At 44.1% G+C, this 18957-nt stretch overlaps 1 protein-coding gene across 1 annotated transcript in view; it reads left to right on the top strand.

Moving 5' to 3' along the window:
- The window catches only part of LOC106604178 (vinculin), a 47645-nt gene extending 37204 nt beyond the window's left edge, over positions 1–10441 (top strand). The window contains exons 13-22 of the mRNA XM_014198597.3: positions 977–1105; positions 1244–1393; positions 1473–1581; positions 1862–2164; positions 2258–2382; positions 2539–2739; positions 4102–4272; positions 5172–5375; positions 5466–5570; positions 7046–10441. Of these exons, the coding sequence (XP_014054072.1) occupies positions 977–1105; positions 1244–1393; positions 1473–1581; positions 1862–2164; positions 2258–2382; positions 2539–2739; positions 4102–4272; positions 5172–5375; positions 5466–5570; positions 7046–7192 (1644 nt within the window). The 3' untranslated portion in view covers positions 7193–10441. The remainder of the gene's footprint in view (positions 1–976; positions 1106–1243; positions 1394–1472; positions 1582–1861; positions 2165–2257; positions 2383–2538; positions 2740–4101; positions 4273–5171; positions 5376–5465; positions 5571–7045) is intronic.
- Positions 10442–18957: the final 8516 nt, after the last annotated feature.

The following is an 18957-nucleotide window of genomic DNA, read 5'->3' on the forward strand; positions in this document are numbered from 1 at the left end:
GAGAAGACAAGGTGAGTGCAACGGTCGGAAAGTCGGAGCTCTTGAAAGATGCCAGAGTTTCAGACTTGGAATTCCGAGTTGCATGACTGTTCAAAAGTTTTTTCCCCAGTTGTATAGAGTTTATCAAATTGACGAATACATATATATATCAGTCCTGTGTCATGCCAACAGTAAAGCATCCTGAGACATTCATGTATGGGGTTGCTTCTCAGCCAAGGGAGAGGGCTCACTCACAATTTTGCCTAAGAACACAGCCATGAATAAAGAATGGTACCAACACATCCTCCGAGAACAACATCTCCCAACCATCCAGGAACAGTTTGGTGACGAACAATGCCTTTTCCAGCATGATGGAGCACCTTGCCATAAGGCAAAAGTGATAACCAAGTGGCTGAGGGAACAAAACATCAATATTTTGGGTCCATGGCCAGGAAATTCCCCAGACCTTAATCCCATTGAGAACTTGTGGTCAATCCTGAAGAGGCGGGTGGACAAACAAAAACCCACAAATTCTGACAAACTCCAAGCATTGATTATGCAAGAATGGGCTGCCATCAGTCAGGATGTGGCCCAGAAGTTAATTGACAGCATGCCAGGGCAGATTGCAGAGGTCTTGAAAAAGAAGGGCCAACACTGCAAATATTGACTCTTTGCATCAACTTCATGTAATTGTCAATTAAAGCCTTTGACACTTTTGAAATGCTTGTAATTATACTTTTTTTTGTCATTTAGCAGACGCTCTTATCCAGAGCGACTTACAGTAGTAGTGAATGCATACATTTCATTTTAATGCATTTTTTTTTTTTGTATACTTCAGTATTCCATAGTAACATCTGACAAAAATATCTAAAGACACTGAAGCAGCAAACTTAGTGAAAATGTATATTTGTGTCATTCTCAAAACTTTTGGCCACGACTGTACATTAGACATATAAAACATGTACTGATATAAATATCCATGCTGTATGTCTGTCAGGACTTGAAGGGTCGTATGCAGGAAGTCATGACCCAGGAAGTATCCGATGTGTTCAGTGACACCACCACCCCCATTAAACTACTGGCCGTGTCTGCGACTGCCCCCCTAGAGGCCCCGCACAGAGAGGAGGTACTGTCTGTCTTTCTGTTACATATACTGTCTGTCTCCTTGTCTGTGTGTATGTCTATATATGTATATTTCCTTTCTATAATGTTGTGTTGCGTTACGGTCAGTGTTTGTAGAGGCTAATTTGTGTGTGTGTTGCAGGTGTTTGAGGAGCGTGCTGGTAACTTTGAGGCCCATGCGGGTCGCCTGGGCGCAACAGCGGAGAAGGCGGCAGCCGTGGGATCAGCCAATAAGAACACAGTTGAGGGAATACAGGCTACCGTTAAGCACACCAGAGAACTCACTCCACAGGTGTGTGTGTGTGTGTGTGTCCACGGACTTAGTCTTTAGATTGACACAACAATGATGTTGATTATGAGTGTGTGTTCAGGTGACCTCCGCAGCTCGTATCCTGTTGAAGAATCCAGGTAACCAGGCGGCCTACGAACACTTTGACACCATGAAGAACCAGTGGATTGACAATGTAGAGAAACTCACTGGTAACACACACACACACACACACACACACACACACACACACACACACACACACACACACACACACACACACACACACACACACACACACACACACACACACACACACACACACACACACACACACACACGCACGCATATGCAACCACACACACACACACGTGGACACACACCCAAAGATTTCTGAAGGCTGTGTACTGTATGTTTCACTCTTCCTCATGTCTCTTTGTGTGTGTGTCTGTATACGTGTCTGTCTGTGTGCTTACATGCGTGTGTGTGCAGGTCTGGTGGATGAAGCCATAGACACCAAGTCTTTGCTGGATGCGTCTGAAGAGGCGATAAAGAAGGACATCGATAAGTGTCGTGTCGCCATAGCGAATGTACAGCCGCAGATGCTAGTTGCTGGGGCGACCAGCATAGCTCGGCGAGCCAATCGCGTACTACTGGTAGCGAAGAGAGAGGTGGAGAACTCAGAGGACCCATGGTTCAGAGAAGCAGTGAAACGTGCATCAGATATACTCAGCCACACTATATCACCTATGGTTATAGACGCTAAGGCTGTGGCCGGAAATATACAGTACCCAGGTACTTACATGCACGCACACATATATGCCTTGTTTCTGTCACTTGTATGTACATAATTTGACTGAAATTCATGCCCATACCTCTCCCACTCAGCCCTTCAGAAGGCCTTTTTAGATTCTTGCCTCAGAATTCTGGCTGCTGTTGGGAAGGTCAGAGAAGCCTTCAGCCTCCCGGAACCAGACTTCCCCCCTCCACCCCCAGACCTAGACAAGCTACACGTGAGTACAAACAAACACACACGCAGTGTTACACAAACTCTTGAACTGTTTCAGCGTCAGGCATTGTTAATTAAAACAAGAAAAACAATGCTATCTGGGGCTTACATCTCTCCGTCCGTCCAACCGTCTTTCTGTCCGTCCGTCTGTCCCCTCCAGGTGAGTGATCAGGAGCAGGCCCCCCCTAAGCCCCCCCTACCAGAGGGAGAGGTGCCCCCGCCCCGCCCCCCGCCTCCAGAGGAGAAAGAGAGAGACAAAGATGAAGACTTTCCAGAGCAGAAGGCAGGAGAGCTGCTCAGTGAGCCCATGATGGTGGCTGCTAGGCAACTACACGACGAGGCACGCAAGTGGTCCAGCAAGGTCAGCGCACACACACACACACACACACACACACACACACACACACACACACACACACACACACACACACACACACACACACACACACACACACACACACACACACACACACACACACACACACACACACACACACACACAATACATACACTGCTCTGGTGTTAGGGTGCTAGCCATTAGCTTTAGTGCAGCTGTAAGTATGTGCTAGTGTGTATGTGTGTTAGTGCAGGTGTTCATGCATTTCCCAGACAGGAGTAGACCTACTGTATAGGGTGTAGCTGTGCTAGTAGGCCCTACCAGTAGTATTACTGTGGTAATGCAGTCTTAGTTCCAGTGGTAATGTAATCTTATTACCAGTGGTAATGTGATTGTACAGGGTTTAGTACAGAGTTTTACTGCAGCTACTGTATTCATATCTACAGAGGAAGGATTGGTTATGACAAATAGGAGAGTTATTGAGGGGTTATGGTTATGATATAGGAGACATGTGGAGTGGTTGGGTATGACAGACGCGGTTCTCTGATGTCCTGTGTATCTCTACTCTGAGTTGTGCAATAAAGGGATTTCTCCAACACGACTGTGTTGCTGAAATATGAAGATCTGGGAGCTGATTCCAATTTCAGACGAAAACTGGAAACTGTCATCTGAGAAAGGTGTCTGCATGCTGTGTCTCTAATCTAACCTTCCAACAAGAGTAGGGTTGCAAAATTCCCTTAACTTTACCAAAAATTCCAAAAATTCTCAGATTTTCCAGAAATTGTAGGATTCTGTATTTCTTGCTTATTCCTTTCTGATTCCGGGAATCTTCCAACCAGGATTTCTGGAAAACCTGGGAATTTTGGGAAAGTTACGGGAATTGTTTAACCCTAAACAGGAGGACTAGAACAGAACAGTCTTACAGAGTCTGGACAAAAACACAATTCTCTCTCTGTCAGAGTCAATATTGGTTTGGTTTCTGTCTACTACACAACATTGAAACAATTATAGAATAGTTTTGTACCTGCCTGTACCTGTATCTAAATGAACACTGTAGCCCAGGCTGACTCCCTCTCCCCCTACCACAGCTCTCCTCATTGCTACCTGCCTAGCCCAACTCTTCCTTCCCCTCCTCTCTCCTCCCTGATAGAACTGTCTGCCTCTTCTCCTCTCTTCTTTCTGTTCTCCCCCAGTGGTAGTATCGCTTTTTTCCCTCCATCCTCTCATTCCTCCTCCTCCGACTGTAGACTTCCTCTTGTCCTTCTCTCCATTCAGTGCGTCATACAAACGCTATACTTTCTACATGCTGCCTTCCCTCCCCTCTTATCACTCTCCTCACCCCTATCCCTCCTACTCCTCTCCCCTCCTCCCCTCACCCACCCCCAGCCTGAGGAAGAGGAGGGTGTAGAGGTAGATGATGAAGACGAGTTTACTGACGGTGAGGATGACTATGAGCCAGAGCTGTTGATGATGCCATCTAACGGCAATGCCGTAAATCAACCCATCCTAGCCGCCGCACAATCGCTTCATCAGGAGGCGCGCAAGTGGTCCAGCAAGGTACTGGCCACTGCATCCCCTCTGCATCCTGCTGTTGAAAAAGTAACTTACTGTTACTATGGGAACAAGTAATTTACTGTTACTATGGGAACTTGTAATTTACTGGGATTACGTTTTCAGAAAGGTGTAGACTACGTCCTGACTGCATCCCATCTGCACCGTTACTATGGAAACTCTCGGCTCTGCATCCTGCTGTAACCATGGGGACATCCAATCAGCTATGGCTGCTGCATTACTCCTGGACACTTAGTTGACACACAGTTGTGTTTACATTGTGTTGTTGGGGTTATGTTAAGGTTGCCTGTGAGGATTGTTGTTGGAATGGCACCTTTGTTGCACCTGCTGGATAAACTGATACTAGCTTCTCAAGTCCCTCCCTTGGGAAACTAAGTGGTTTAGAGGAGGAGCCAGTCGCTCTGACTCTGCCTTTGTCCAACCTGTGAAGCCAAGGATGACAGTTTCTCAATACTTTCTGGGTGATGTAGTGTTCCTAGCTGCCTGCTGTTGGTAGGATGACACTTCTTGCTTTGCCTGATGATAAATATTAACCTCCACCTGACCATCATGACATGGTATAACCTATCGGCGCTGTATGTGAGTGTGTGTGCGCGTGCATGCCTGAGTGTTGTAAAACATTCTAAATCAAGCTCAAGAAAACTAACTTTTGGACTACACATTTTCATTACACATGATCGTCAACCATTGAAGATCAATGTCTGAGAACATAAATGTATGAAATACTATTAACACAGAGGCATGGAGATGTGGAACGTGAAACACGTCAGATGCATTCAGGAGTACCCCACCCATCCACAATACTAACTCCCTCTTTCCCATTGTCCCTCCCCCCAATCTCCCCCATCACACTAACCCCTCTCCCCTTCCGCCTTCCTCCACAGGGAAATGACATCATTGCGGCGGCCAAGAGGATGGCGTTGCTGATGGCTGAGATGTCCCGGTTGGTACGCGGCGGCAGCGGTAATAAGCGGGCTATGATCCAGTGTGCTAAAGACATTGCCAAAGCCTCGGATGAGGTCACCAGGCTGGCCAAAGAGGTGGCCAAGCAGTGTACTGACCGACGCATCAGAACCAACCTGCTGCAGGTACACATACACAAGCACGCACATACAAACACGCATCTGCACGCACACTCACTCAGGGGGTCTACTGTAACATGCTGTTTATGTGTCCAGGTGTGTGAGCGTATCCCCACCATCAGTACTCAGCTGAAGATCCTGTCAACAGTCAAAGCCACCATGCTGGGACGAACCAACATCAGCGAGGAGGAGTCTGAACAGGTGAGAGAGAAAATTAAGAAAAAAAATCCTCAGCAATCTACACACAATACCTCATACTGACAAAACGAAAATAGGTTTTTCCATTTTTTTTTAAATGTATAAAACAGAAATACCTTATTTACATAAGTATTCAGACCGTTTGCTATGAAACCTGAAATTGAGCTCAGGTGCATCCTGTTTCCATTGATCATCCTTTGATGTTTCTACAACTTGATTGGAGTCCACCTGTGGAATATTAAATTGATTGGATATGATTTGGAAAGGCACACACACTGTCTATACAAGGTTCCACAGTTGACAGTGCATGTCAGAGCAAAAACCAAACCATGAATGAATTGAATTGTCCGTAGAGCTCCAAGACAGGACTGTGTCGAGGCACAGATCTGGGGAAGAGTACCAAAGAATGTATGCAGCATTTAAGGTCCCCAAAAACACAATGGCCTCCATCATTCTTAAATGGAAGAAGTTTGGAACCACCAAGACTCTTCCGAGAGCTGGCCGCCCGGCCAAACTGAGCAATCGGGGGAGAAGGACCTTGGTCAGGGAGGTGACCAAGAACCCGATGGTCACTCTGACAGTGCTCTAGAGTTCCTCTGTGGAGATGGGAGAACCTTCCAGAAGGACAACTATCTCTGCAACACTCCACCAATCAGGCCGGAAGCCACTCCTTAGTAAAAGGCAAATGACAGCCCGCTTGGAGTTTGCCAAATGCAACCTAAAGACTCTCAGACCATGACAAACAAGATTATCTGGTCTGATGTAACCAATATTCAACTCTTTAGCCTGAATGCCAAGCATTATGTCTGGAGGAAACCTGGCACCATCCCTACGGTGAAGCATGGTGGTGGCAGCATCATGCTGTGGGGATGTTTTTCGGCGGAAGGGACTGGGAGACTAGTCAGGATCGAAGGAGATATGAACAGAGCAAAGTACTGAGAGATCCTTGATGAAAACCTGCTCCAGAGCGTTCATGATGTCAGACTGGGGAGGAAAGTTCACCTTCCAACAGGACAACGAGACAATGTAGGACTGGCTTCGGGACAAGTCGCTGAATGTCCTTGAGTGGACCAGCCAGAGCCCGGACTTGAACACCGATCGAACATCTGCAGAGAACTCCCCAAATACATACCCAAGACTCAAGGCTGTAATTGCTGCTTCAACAAAGTATTGAGTAAAGGGTCTGAATACTTATATAAGTGATATTAAAATATATATATATATATATATATATAAATGAGCAAAAATGTCTAAAAACCTATTTTTGCTATGTAATTATGGGGTATTGTGTATAGAGGATAAAAACAATTTAATCAATATTAGAATAAGGCTGTAACCTAACAAAATGTGGAAAAAGTCAAGGGGTCTGAATACTTTCTGAAGGCACTGTATATATTTTCAAACCTGTTTCAACTCCCTTGCTCCCCCAAAGGCTACAGTGTTTAACCTATCTCTCGCTCTCTCCCTCCAACATCCAGGCTACAGAGATGCTGGTCCATAATGCCCAGAACCTGATGCAGTCAGTCAAGGAGACCGTGAGAGAGGCCGAGGCTGCTTCAATCAAGATCCGCACCGATGCAGGCTTCACCCTACGCTGGGTCCGTAAGACCCCCTGGTACCAGTAACACACACTGGTGCCAACACACACAAACAAACAGGTGTAGTTTTACGGCATACTCTGTATGTATAGTTAGGTGTACTCTACTAACAACATCCCTGTTGAAATAAGTTTGAGTTGTTAGCTCCAAAGTTCAATTTATCCATTACCATGTTATTATGTAGGACAACAGCTTTAATATATCTTTTTTAGTATGTTGGATTTCAAGAGTTTTTTAGCATGAAGAGTTTTATATTTTCTAACCGTGGTGACTTTTTTTACCTGTCCCATTCTAAATGAATGTCAACGGCACACTTCAACCACTGGTACCCAATGAGTGGGTCCTAAATGGCACCCTATTCCCTATATAGCGCACTACTTTTGACTACAGCCCTATGGGCCCTGATCAAAAGTAGAGCACTACATAGGGAATTGCATGTGACGTACAGTGACAGCTTTGTTTGTATGATGTATGATGCTAATATGATATGAAGTGAGTGATATACTATTTATTGACTTCTGGAAGCTGTCAGGCTGGCGTGTTGGTTGGTGCTCAAGGGATGCTTCCTGTGTTTTTACGGAATTTTATTTGACATGTCACAAACACCACCAAAGACTTTGTTTTACACTACTGTATATGAACATACACTACCGTTGGACAGTTTGGGGTCACTTAGAAATGTCCTTATTTTTTTAAAGAAAAGCTAATTTTTGTCCATTAAAATAACATGAAATTGATCAGAAATACAGTGTAGACATTGTTAATGTTTTAAATGACTATTGTAGCTGAAAAACAACCGTTTATTTATTTTTTATGGAATATTTACATAGGCGTAGAGGGCCATTATCAGAAACCATCACTCCCGTGTTCCAATGGCATGTTGTGTTAGCTAATCCAAGTTTATCATTTTAAAAAGGCTAATTGATCATTAGAAAACCCTTTTGCAATTATGTAAGCACAGCTGAAAACTGTTGTGCTGATTAAAGAAGCAATAAAACTAGCCTTCATTAGACTAGTTGAGTATCTGGAGCATCAGCACGTGTGGGTTTGATTACAGGCTCAAAATGGCTAGAAACAAAGAACTTTCTTCTGAAACTCGTCAGTCTTATTGCTTAAGGCCAGACTTAAGGCCAGTTGTATTACTTCTTTAAATCAGCACAACAGTTTTCAGCTGTGCTAACATAATTGCAATTATACTGATCAATTAGCCTTTTAAAATGATAAACTTGGAATAGCTAACACAATGTGCCATTGGAACACGGGAGTGATGGTTGCTGATAATGGGCCTCTGTACACCTATGTAGATATTCCACAAAAACAAAAATCGTCCGTTTCCAACTACAATAGTCATTTACAACATTTAAGTGTCTACACTGTATTTCTGATCCATGTGATGTTATTTTAATGGATGAAAAAAGTGATTTTCTTTCAAAAACGAGATTTCTAAGTGACTCCAAACTTTTGAACAATAGTGTATATACAAAAGTATTTGGACACCCCTTCAAATTAGTGGGTTCGGTTATTTCAGCCACACCCGTTGCTGGCAGGTGTATAAAATCGAGCACACAATCATGCAATCTCCGGAGACAAACAATGGCAGTAGAATGGCCTTACTAAAGAGATCAGTGATTTTCAACGTGGCACCGTCATAGGATGCCACCTTTCCAACAAGTCAGTTCACAAATATCTGCCCTGCTAGAGCTGCCACGGTCAACAGTAATTGCTGCTATTGTGAAGTGGAAACATCTAGGAGCAACAAAGGCTCAACGGTGAAGTGGTAGGCCACACAAGCTCACAGAACGGTAACACCGAGTGCAGAAGCGCGTATAAATTGTCTGTCCTTGGTTGCAACACTCACTACCGAGTTCTAAACTTCCTCTGGAAGCATCGTCAGCACAATAACTGTTCGTCGGGAGCTTCATGAAATGGGTTTCCATGGCCGAGCAGCCACACACAAGCCTAAGATCACCATATGCAAGGCCAAGTGTCGGCTGGAGTGGTGTAAAGCTTTCAGCCATTGGACTCTGGAGCAGTGGAAACGCGTTATCTGGAGTGATGAATCACGCTTCACCATCTGGCAGTCTGATGGCCAAATCTGGGTTTGGTGTTTCCAAAGAAAAAGCTACATGCGCCAAATGCATAGTATCAACTGTAAAGATTGGTGGAGGAGGAATAATGGTCTGGGGATGTTTTTGAAGGTTTGGGCTAGGCCCCTTAATTCCAGTGAAGGGAAGTCTTAACGCTACAGTATTCGAATGAATGGAAGCAATGACATTGTAGACAATTCTGTGCTTCCAACTTTGTGGCAACAGTTTGGAGAAGGCCCTTTCCTGTTTCAGCATGACAATGCTCCCATGCACAAAGCGAGGTCTATACAGAAATGGTCTGTCGAGATCGGTGTGGAAGAACTTGACCCCATCGGACACCTTTGGGATGAATTGGAACGCCAACTGTGAGCCAGGCCTAATCACCCAACATCAGTGCCCGACCTCACTCATGCTCTTGCGGCTGAATGGAAGCAAGTCCCCGCAGCAATGTTCCAACATCTAGAGGAAAGCCTTCCCAGAAGAGTGGTGGCTGTTATAGCAGCAAAGGGGGGACCAACTCCATATTAATGCCCATGATTTTGGAATGAGATGTTTGATGGGCAGGTGTCCATATACTTTTGGTCATGTAGTGTATGATAGGACTTTCTGACAACCTTAAAAGCACAATTAATGCAGATGTAAAGATGAAGTTAGAAAACACAATGTACTCAAGTTTATTAGAACTTTGTTTTCTGGAGTTCAAAAACACAATGAAATAAGATTGTTTTGCAGTGTGATTGTGACGCTGATTAGATTATTATTTTCTGTATGTTCCATGTAACAGTTGAACTGTTAGTTTGGTACTTTTTCATGAGTGAACACTAAAGCCAATCTTTACAGTTACACATCCCGTCCACCTGCTCTATCAGTGTGAGTGTGTTTGTCTGTGATATATGTTTATTAGTGTGTGTGTGTGTTTGCGCATGCGAGTATTGGTATTAAGCTGTAATGGTTAAGGCCGGTAAAGCACCACAGTACTAGTTAGGGTAAAGCAGCCTACTAGTTGGGTTTAAGGCTGTCAATACTGTGGTTTATGCTGGTACAGTCCAGGTGGCAGTTCTAAAAATGTTGAATTTTATTTTTAGCCAGCTAACTTTACAAAATTGCTTGAAATAACTTCATGTTTTTGAGAAATGTGACTGTTTATTAAAGTTTGGTGGCTAACTTGATAGTCCCGCTTTCTGGAATACCCCACTTGTTAACAAGCTTTATTTATGCTATTATGGTTACATATTGAGCATGTAGTCACTGAGCCCCCTGTCCATGTTTAGGTGCAGTGTGAAGGTGTGTTCACACGGTTAGGGTTATTTATTCTGTGAATGTACAGTGGGGGAAAAAAGTATTTGATCCCCTGCTGATTTTGTACGTTTGCCCACTGACAAAGAAAGGATCAGTCTATAATTTTAATGGTAGGTTTATTTGAACAGTGAGAGACAGAATAACAACAAAAATATCCAGAAAAACGCATGTCAGAAATGGTATAAATTGATTTGTATTTTAATGAGGGAAATAAGTATTTGACCCCCTCTCAATCAGAAAGATTTCTGGCTCCCAGGTGTCTTTTATACAGGTAACGAGCTGAGATTAAGAGCACACTCATAAAGGGAGTGCTCCTAACCGCAGCTTTCTACCTGTAAAAAAGACACCTGTCCACAGAAGCAATCAATCAATCAGATTCCAAACTCTCCACCATGGCCAAGACCAAAGAGCTCTCCAAGGATGTCAGGGACAAGATTGTAGACCTACACAAGGCTGGAATGGGCTACAAGACCATCGCCAAGCAGCTTGGTGAGAAGGTGACAACATTTGGTGCGATTATTCGCAAATGGAAGAAACACTAAAGAACTGTCAATATCCCTCGGCCTGGGGCTCCATGCAAGATCTCACTTCGTGGAGTTGCAATGATCATGAGAACGATGAGGAATCAGCCAGGAACTACACGGGAGGATCTTGTCAATGATCTCAAGGCAGCTGGGACCATAGTCACCAAGAAAACAATTGGTAACACACTACGCCGTGAAGGACTGAAATGCTGCAGCACCCTCAAGGTCCCCCTGCTCAAGAATACATTACATTTTACATTTACATTACATTTAAGTCATTTAGCAGACGCTCTTATCCAGAGCGACTTACAAATTGGTGCATTCACCTTATGATATCCAGTGGAACAACCACTTTACAATAGTGCATCTAAATCTTTTAAGGGGGGGGGGGGGGGGGGGGGTTAGAAGGATTACTTTATCCTATCCTAGGTATTCCTTAAAGAGGTGGGGTTTCAGGTGTCTCCGGAAGGTGGTGATTGACTCCGCTGTCCTGGCGTCATGAGGGAGCTTGTTCCACCATTGGGGTGCCAGAGCAGCGAACAGTTTTGACTGGGCTGAGCGGGAACTGTGCTTCCTCAGAGGTAGGGGGGCCAGCAGGCCAGAGGTGGATGAATGCAGTGCCCTTGTTTGGGTGTAGGGCCTGATCAGAGCCTGAAGGTATGGAGGTGCCGTTCCCTTCACAGCTCCGTAGGCAATCACCATGGTCTTGTAGCGGATGCGAGCTTCAACTGGAAGCCAGTGGAGAGAGCGGAGGAGCGGGGTGACGTGAGAGAACTTGGGAAGGTTGAACACCAGACGGGCTGCGGCGTTCTGGATGAGTTGTAGGGGTTTCATGGCACAGGCAGGGAGCCCAGCCAACAGCGAGTTGCAGTAATCCAGACGGGAGATGAATACATATACATGCCCGTCTGAAGTTTGCCAATGAACATCTGAATGACTCAGAGGACAACTGGTGAAAGTGTTGTGGTCAGATGAGACCAAAATGGAGCTCTTTGACACCAACTCAACTCGCCGTGTTTGGAGGAGGAGGAATGCTGCCTATGACCCCAAGAACACCATCTCCACCGTCAAACATGGAGGTGGAAACATGCTTTGGGGGTGTTTTTCTGCTAAGAGGACAGGACAACTTCACCGCATCAAAGGGACGATGGACGTGGCCATGTACCGTCAAATCTTGGGTGAGAACCTCCTTCCATCAGCCAGGGCATTGAAAATGGGTCGTGGATGGGTATTCCAGCATGACATTGACCTAAAACACACGGCCAAGGCAACAAAGGAGTGGCTCAAGAAGAAGCACATTAATGTCCTGGAGTGGCCTAGCCAGTCTCCAGACCTTAATCTCATAGAAAATCTGTGGAGGGAGCTGAAGGTTCGAGTTGCCAAATGTCAGCCTCGAAACCTTAATGACTTGGAGAAGATCTGCAAAGAGGAGTGGGACAAAATCCCTCCTGAGATGTGTGCAAACCTGGTGGCCAACTACAAGAAACGTCTGACATCTGTGATTGCCAACAAGGGTTTTGCCACCAAGTACTAAGTCATGTTTTGCAGAGGGGTCTAATACTTATTTCCCTCATTAAAATGCAAATCATTTTATAACATTTTTGACATGCGTTTTTCTGGATTTTTTTGTTATTCTGTCTGTCACTGTTCAAATAAACCTACTATTAAAATTATAGACTGATCATTTCTTTGTAAGTGGGCAAACGTACAAAATCAGCAGGGGATCAAATACTTTTTCCCCCCACTGTACGTATAAAACACTGTCAGACAGCCTGCCAACACATACATTGTGCCTTGGAATAATAAAGAAAATATTAAAATATATTTTGTCTTTCATTTATATATTACATGTACAGTGCCTTCAGAAAGTTGCTAAAATACATTTTGTCACTGGCCTAGACACAATACCGCATAATGTCAAAATGGAATTACAGTGAGATCAAAGTATTGGGACAGTGACAATTTTGTTGTTGTTTTGGCGCTGTACTCCAGTACTTTGGGTTTTAAATGATTAAGGAGGTTAAGGTGCAGACCCTTTAATTTGAGGGTATTTTCATTCATATCAGGTGAACTGCTTACAAAATACAGCACTTCTGTACATTGTTCCCTAAATTTAGGGGACCAAAAGTATTGGAACAAATTCAATTATGTATTAAAGTAGTAAAAAGTTAAGTATATTGAACAAAATATAAATGCAACATGTAGTGACATTTTCCATACTCACAAAAATCTTATTTCGCTCAAATTGTGTGTACAAATTAGTTTATTTCCCGGTTAGTGAGCATTTCACCTTAGCCAGGATAATCCATCCACCTGACAGGTGTGGCATATCAAGACACTGATTAAACAGCATGATCATTACACAGATGCACCTTGTGCTGGGGGGACAATAAAAGGACACTAAAATGTGCCATTCATCCACCACAATCACCTAATTTCAGCATGATAATGCAAGGATCTGTACACAATTCCTGGAAGCTGAAAATCCCAGTCCCAGTTCTTCCATGGCCTGCACACTCACTAGACATGTCACCATTGAGCATGTTTGAGATGCTCTGGATTGACATGTAAGACAGTGTGTGCCAGTCCCCCCAATATCCAGCAACTTCGCACAGCCAATGAAGAGGAGTGGGAAAACATTCCACAGGCCACAATTAACAGTCTGATCAACTCTATGCGAAGGAGATGTGTCACGCTGCATGAGACAAATGGGGATCACAACAGATACTGGTTTTCTGATCCAACAATTTTTTAAAGGAATCTGTGACCAAGAGTACATATCTGTATTCCCAGTCGTGAAATCCATAGATTAGGGCCTAATGAATTTATTTCAATTGACTGACTTCCTTATAAATCAAATCACATTTTATTTGTCACACGCGCCGAATATAACAACACCTTAGTGAAATGCTTGTACATGTAGGTAGAAAAAAGTGACTATGCACAGATAATAAACAGAATAGCAGCAGCGTACGGGGGGGGGATGCAAATAGTCTGGGTAGACATTTGATTAGCTGTTCAGGAGTCTTATAGCTTGGGAGTAGAAGCTGTTAAGAAGTCTGACAATTTTTATGGCCTTCCTCTGACACCACCTGGTATAGAGGTCCTGGTTGGCAGGAAGCTTGGCCCCAGTGATGTACTGGGCCGTACAAACTACCCTCTATAGTGCCTTGCGGTCGGACGCCAAGCAGTTGCCATACAAGGCAGTGATACAACCAGTCAAGATGCTCTCGATGGTGCAGCTGTAGAACTTTGAGGATCTGAGGACCCATGCCAAATCTTTTGGGTCTCCTGAGGGGGAATAGGCTTTGTCGTGCACTCTTCTTGACTGGTGTGTTTGGACCATGAGTTTGTTGGTGATGTGGACACCAAGGAACTTGAAGCTCTCAACCTGCTCCACTACAGCCCGGTCAATGAGAATGGGGCTCCTTTTCCTGTAGTCCACAATCATTTCCTTTGTCTTGATCATGGCCAGGTCTTGATGCATCACATGCCAACTGTAATGGCAAGTTGGGGTTGAAGTGGGTTATGGCCTCTGACTGAGCTAAGGCTGTTTTCGCTTTCTTGAATGCCTCCTCACATCTGTCTGTCCACTTCCACTGTTTGGTTTTGTTCAAAAGTTCATGCAGTGGCTTTAACATGTTAGCTAGGTTTGGCACAAACTTTGCGTAGTATGTCAGTAGTCCTAAGAATGATCTCAGCTGACTCACGTTCTGTGGGGATGGAGCTTCCACAACAGCCTTCACCTTCGATGGCGCCTTGTGGAGCACCGAACTGTCGATGACGTGGCCCAGGTACTCAACAGAGGGCTGGAAAAATTTGTCCTTCCGGACCCTCAGACCGTACTCCTCCAATCTCTGTAGTGTAGCGTTCAGGTTTCTCAGGTGCTCCTGCTCGTCTTTGCCGGTGATGAGTAGATCATCGAGGTAACATTGGAACCCAGTGAGCCCGCTCAGTATCTGGTCCATAGCTCTCTGAAACAAGGCCGGAGCTGAAGTGATTCCAGGACCTGTACAGTCCTTTGTGAGTCACTATGGTCAACAGTTCTTGTGACTCTTGGTCCACATGCATCTGTAGATAGACTTATGTCAGACCTATCTTACTGAATTTTTGTCCTAAAGCTAAACCAGAAAAGAGGTCGTCAATGAGGGGTAGTGGATATTTTTAAGCAGTCAAGACTGGGTTAATGGTGACTTTGAAATCACCACAGAGTCTGAGTGATCCATCTTTTTTTATGACTGGAAAAACAGGTGTAGCCCATTCACTAACATTCACTGGATCCAATACTCCACTCTCCACTAGTCTGTTTAGCTCAATTTCAACTTTTGGTTTTATTGCGTATGGGACAGGTCTAGCTTTGAAGCATTTTGGCTTGCTGTCTGGTTTCACGGTCAGTTTAACCGTTTTGTCCTTACTGCCAAGGTCTCCTTTGAACACATCCGCGTGTTTCCTCAATATCCCTTGTAGGTTTGTGTCCTCTTTTACAACCATGTGAATTTCCTGCCAGTTTAGTTTGATCTTTTCCAGCCATGTGCGTCCTAGCAATGCTGGATGGTTGCCTTTCACAATGTAGAGTGGTAGCTTTACCTTCTGTTTGTTGAGCTCCACTGTAACAATCACGCTTCCTCTCAGTGGAACAATCTCACCGGTGTATGTTTTCAGCGTCATCTTTGTGGGCTGTAGTGTGAGGTGATGTAGTTTCTCCTTGTATACAGCCTCAGACAGCAAAGATATGGCTGCTCCAGTGTCCACTTGCATCCGTACTGCGTTTCCATCCAGTAGCGGTGTCTCCCAGTAGCCGTATCCATTGTCTGAAATTGACATAACATGCAAAGATTCTTCCCCTTCAGACAGGGTATCACTTTGTTCATCCTCTGTGTGCTCCATTTTATGCACTTTCTTTTTGTACTTCCTGAAGTCGCTTTTCCTTTGTTCAGTACTTTTGTTTGATTGTGTCTTTTTGTTTTTACATGCACCCTTTTTACCCACAACTTCTGCAGTCTAAGTCTTTGCACCAACACTCCTCTGCTTGGTGACCTGGTTTCCCACAGCGATAGCATGGCTTGCCACCTCCTGCCTTGTTTTTTAACCACGTAGACACCTTATGCACTTTGGTCGATGCACTTAGCTGTTGTGGGTCTTTATTTGCCATTTCCATTGATGTACTCACTTCTATTGCTCTCTGCAATGTTAAGTTACTCTCAGTCAAAAGGCGTTTCTGAATTGCCTCGCTGCGCATGCCACACACTAACCTATCACGTATAGTGTCGCTCATTGATCGCCCAAATTCACAGTGTTCAGATAACTGTTTCAATACAGCCACAAACTGTGAGATTGATTCTTCCTCCTCTTGATTTCTCTTATGAAACCTGAATCTCTCTGCGATTATCAGTGGTTTGGGAGAATAATGTCCTTTTAAGGTAGCCACAATTTCATCATATGATTTATCACCAGGTATTTCAGGCGTTACAAGGCTGCGCAGTAGATTGAATGTTTTTCCTCCCATAACAGTCAAAAATGTTGGCACAACGACTTCTGCTTTAATGCCATTTGCCAACAAAGTACTCAAAACGTTCTGTGTAAGAACTCCATTGTTGCACAGATTCATCAAATGTTCCTATATTTCCAATCAATGCAGACATTTTCGGTTTATTTTTCTAATTCACACATTTCAGACGGTCCCTTACACCCAGACCACTTCCCCCCCCCCTTTCTTTTATCTCACGATGACTTCACTTTCTCCCGCAGCGAAACTCTTCCTATCCCTCAAGGCTCTCGTTGCCGTGACATCAAAGGCTAGCTAGCATCACTCGACTGGCTAGCTCCACGTTTTGTTTGCGTCTTTCTACAGCGAAAAAAAACAAAATCGAATTTAACTCAGACTTTCGGCCGAAGATGATGAGTACAAACGTGAGAACATTTCTTCCTCGTCGCCAGTTTTGTTGTATAGCACACTGTATTACTTGTACAACTAATGTAAGGACAGGACATGAGACGGGATTAGAAATTTACGTGGGCATTGTTTAATGTGTTTCACAGGAAGAACATTCCAACACTACGTTTTTAACGTAGGTAAGCAAGGGGGGGTTACAGGTGCCCTAAAGGGACAAAACTAGAATATCAATACACAACACATTCCTTTACTTAGATTTGTGTGTATATGTTGTTAATTGTTTTGCTATTACTGCACTGTCGGAGCTAGAAACAAGCATTTCGCTACACCAAAATAACATCTGCTAAACATGTGTATGTGACCAATACAATTTTATTTGGATGCATTTGCTTCAGGTTGTATTTTGCCCAATATGAACTGACTGGAGTAATTTTCTTTCTAAGTGAGTACACTGAACAAAAATATAAAACGCAACATGCAAAGTGTTGGTCCCATATTTCATGAGCTGAAACAAAAGATCCCAGAAATGTTCCATACGCATAAGGCGCATATTTCTCTCAAGTGTTGCGCACAAATTTGTTTACATCCCTGTTCGTGATTAAACATGATCATTACACAGGTGGACCTTGTGCTGGGGACCATAAAAAGCCACTCTAAAACGTGCAGTTTTGCCACAATACAATGCCAAAGATGTCTCAAGTTAAGGGAGAGCGCAATATACATTCTGAGTGCAGGAATGTCCAACAGAGCTGTTGCCAGACAAATTAATATACATTTCTCTACCATAAGCCACCTCCAACATTGTTTTAGAGAATTTGGCAGTACATCCAACCGGCCTCACAGCTGCAGACCACGTGTAACCACGCCAGTCCACATCCAGCTTTTTCACTTGCAGGATTGTCTGAGACCAGCTAGCCAGCCAGCTGATGAAACTGTGGGTTTGCACAACCGAAGAATTTCTGCAAACTGTCAGAAACTGTCTCAGGTAAACTAATCTGTGTGCTCGTTGTCCTCACCAGGGTCTTGACCTGATTGATTGCTGGTAAAGTGTGCTTTTCACGGATTAATCCCGGTTTCAACTGTACCGGGCAGATAGCTTCATGTGGGTCAGCGGTTTGCTGATGTCAACGTTGTGAACAGAGTGTCCCATGGTGGCGGTGAGGTTATGGTATGGGCAGGCATAAGCTTGCATTTTATCGATAGCAATTTGAACGCACAGAGATATCAACACAAACATTGGCACAGACACACGATAACATACGCACTATACATACACATGGATTTAGTATGTGGTAGTGGTGGAGTAGGGGCCTGAGGGCACACAGTTTGTTGTGAAATCTGTGAATGTATTGTAATGTTTTAAAAAATGGTATAAACGGACTTAAATTTTGCTGGACCCCAGGAAGGGGATCCATAATAAATAAATACAAATACCGTGATGCGACCTTGAGGCTCATTGTCGTGCCAAAAATCCGCTGCCATCACCTTGATTCAGCATGATAATGCACGGCCCCATGTAGCAAGGATCTGTACACAATTCCTGGAAGCTGAAAATGTCCCAGTTCTTTCATGTTTGGGATGCTCTGGATCGATGTCTACAACAGCGTGTTCCAGTTCCCGCCAATATCCAGCAACTTCGCACAGCCATTGAAGAGGAGTGGGACAACATTCCACAATCAACAGCCTGATCAACTCTATGTGAAGGAGATGTTGTGCTTAGATTTTTGTTCAGTGTAGATAAGATGTTTCTGAACACTTCTAAATTAATCCTGAAAAATGCCATGATGATCATTGTGCCTCTAACTTTCTCACTCATCTGTATTCTTGATTATGCATAATCATGGTAGCATCCACATTAACCCCAACCTCTACTCTAACCCTCTATGGGAAAATGTCTATTGTGTATCAGGCATGACTTAAATTCCAGCTAGCACATTTCGTTCCTTGGAAGTTGTGGGAACGTAAGCATTTGGATTCCCATTGGTTCAG

The sequence above is a fragment of the Salmo salar genome, chromosome 01, assembly GCF_965601325.2.
Source record: "Salmo salar chromosome 01, fSalSal1, whole genome shotgun sequence".
Lineage (NCBI taxonomy): Eukaryota > Metazoa > Chordata > Actinopteri > Salmoniformes > Salmonidae > Salmo > Salmo salar.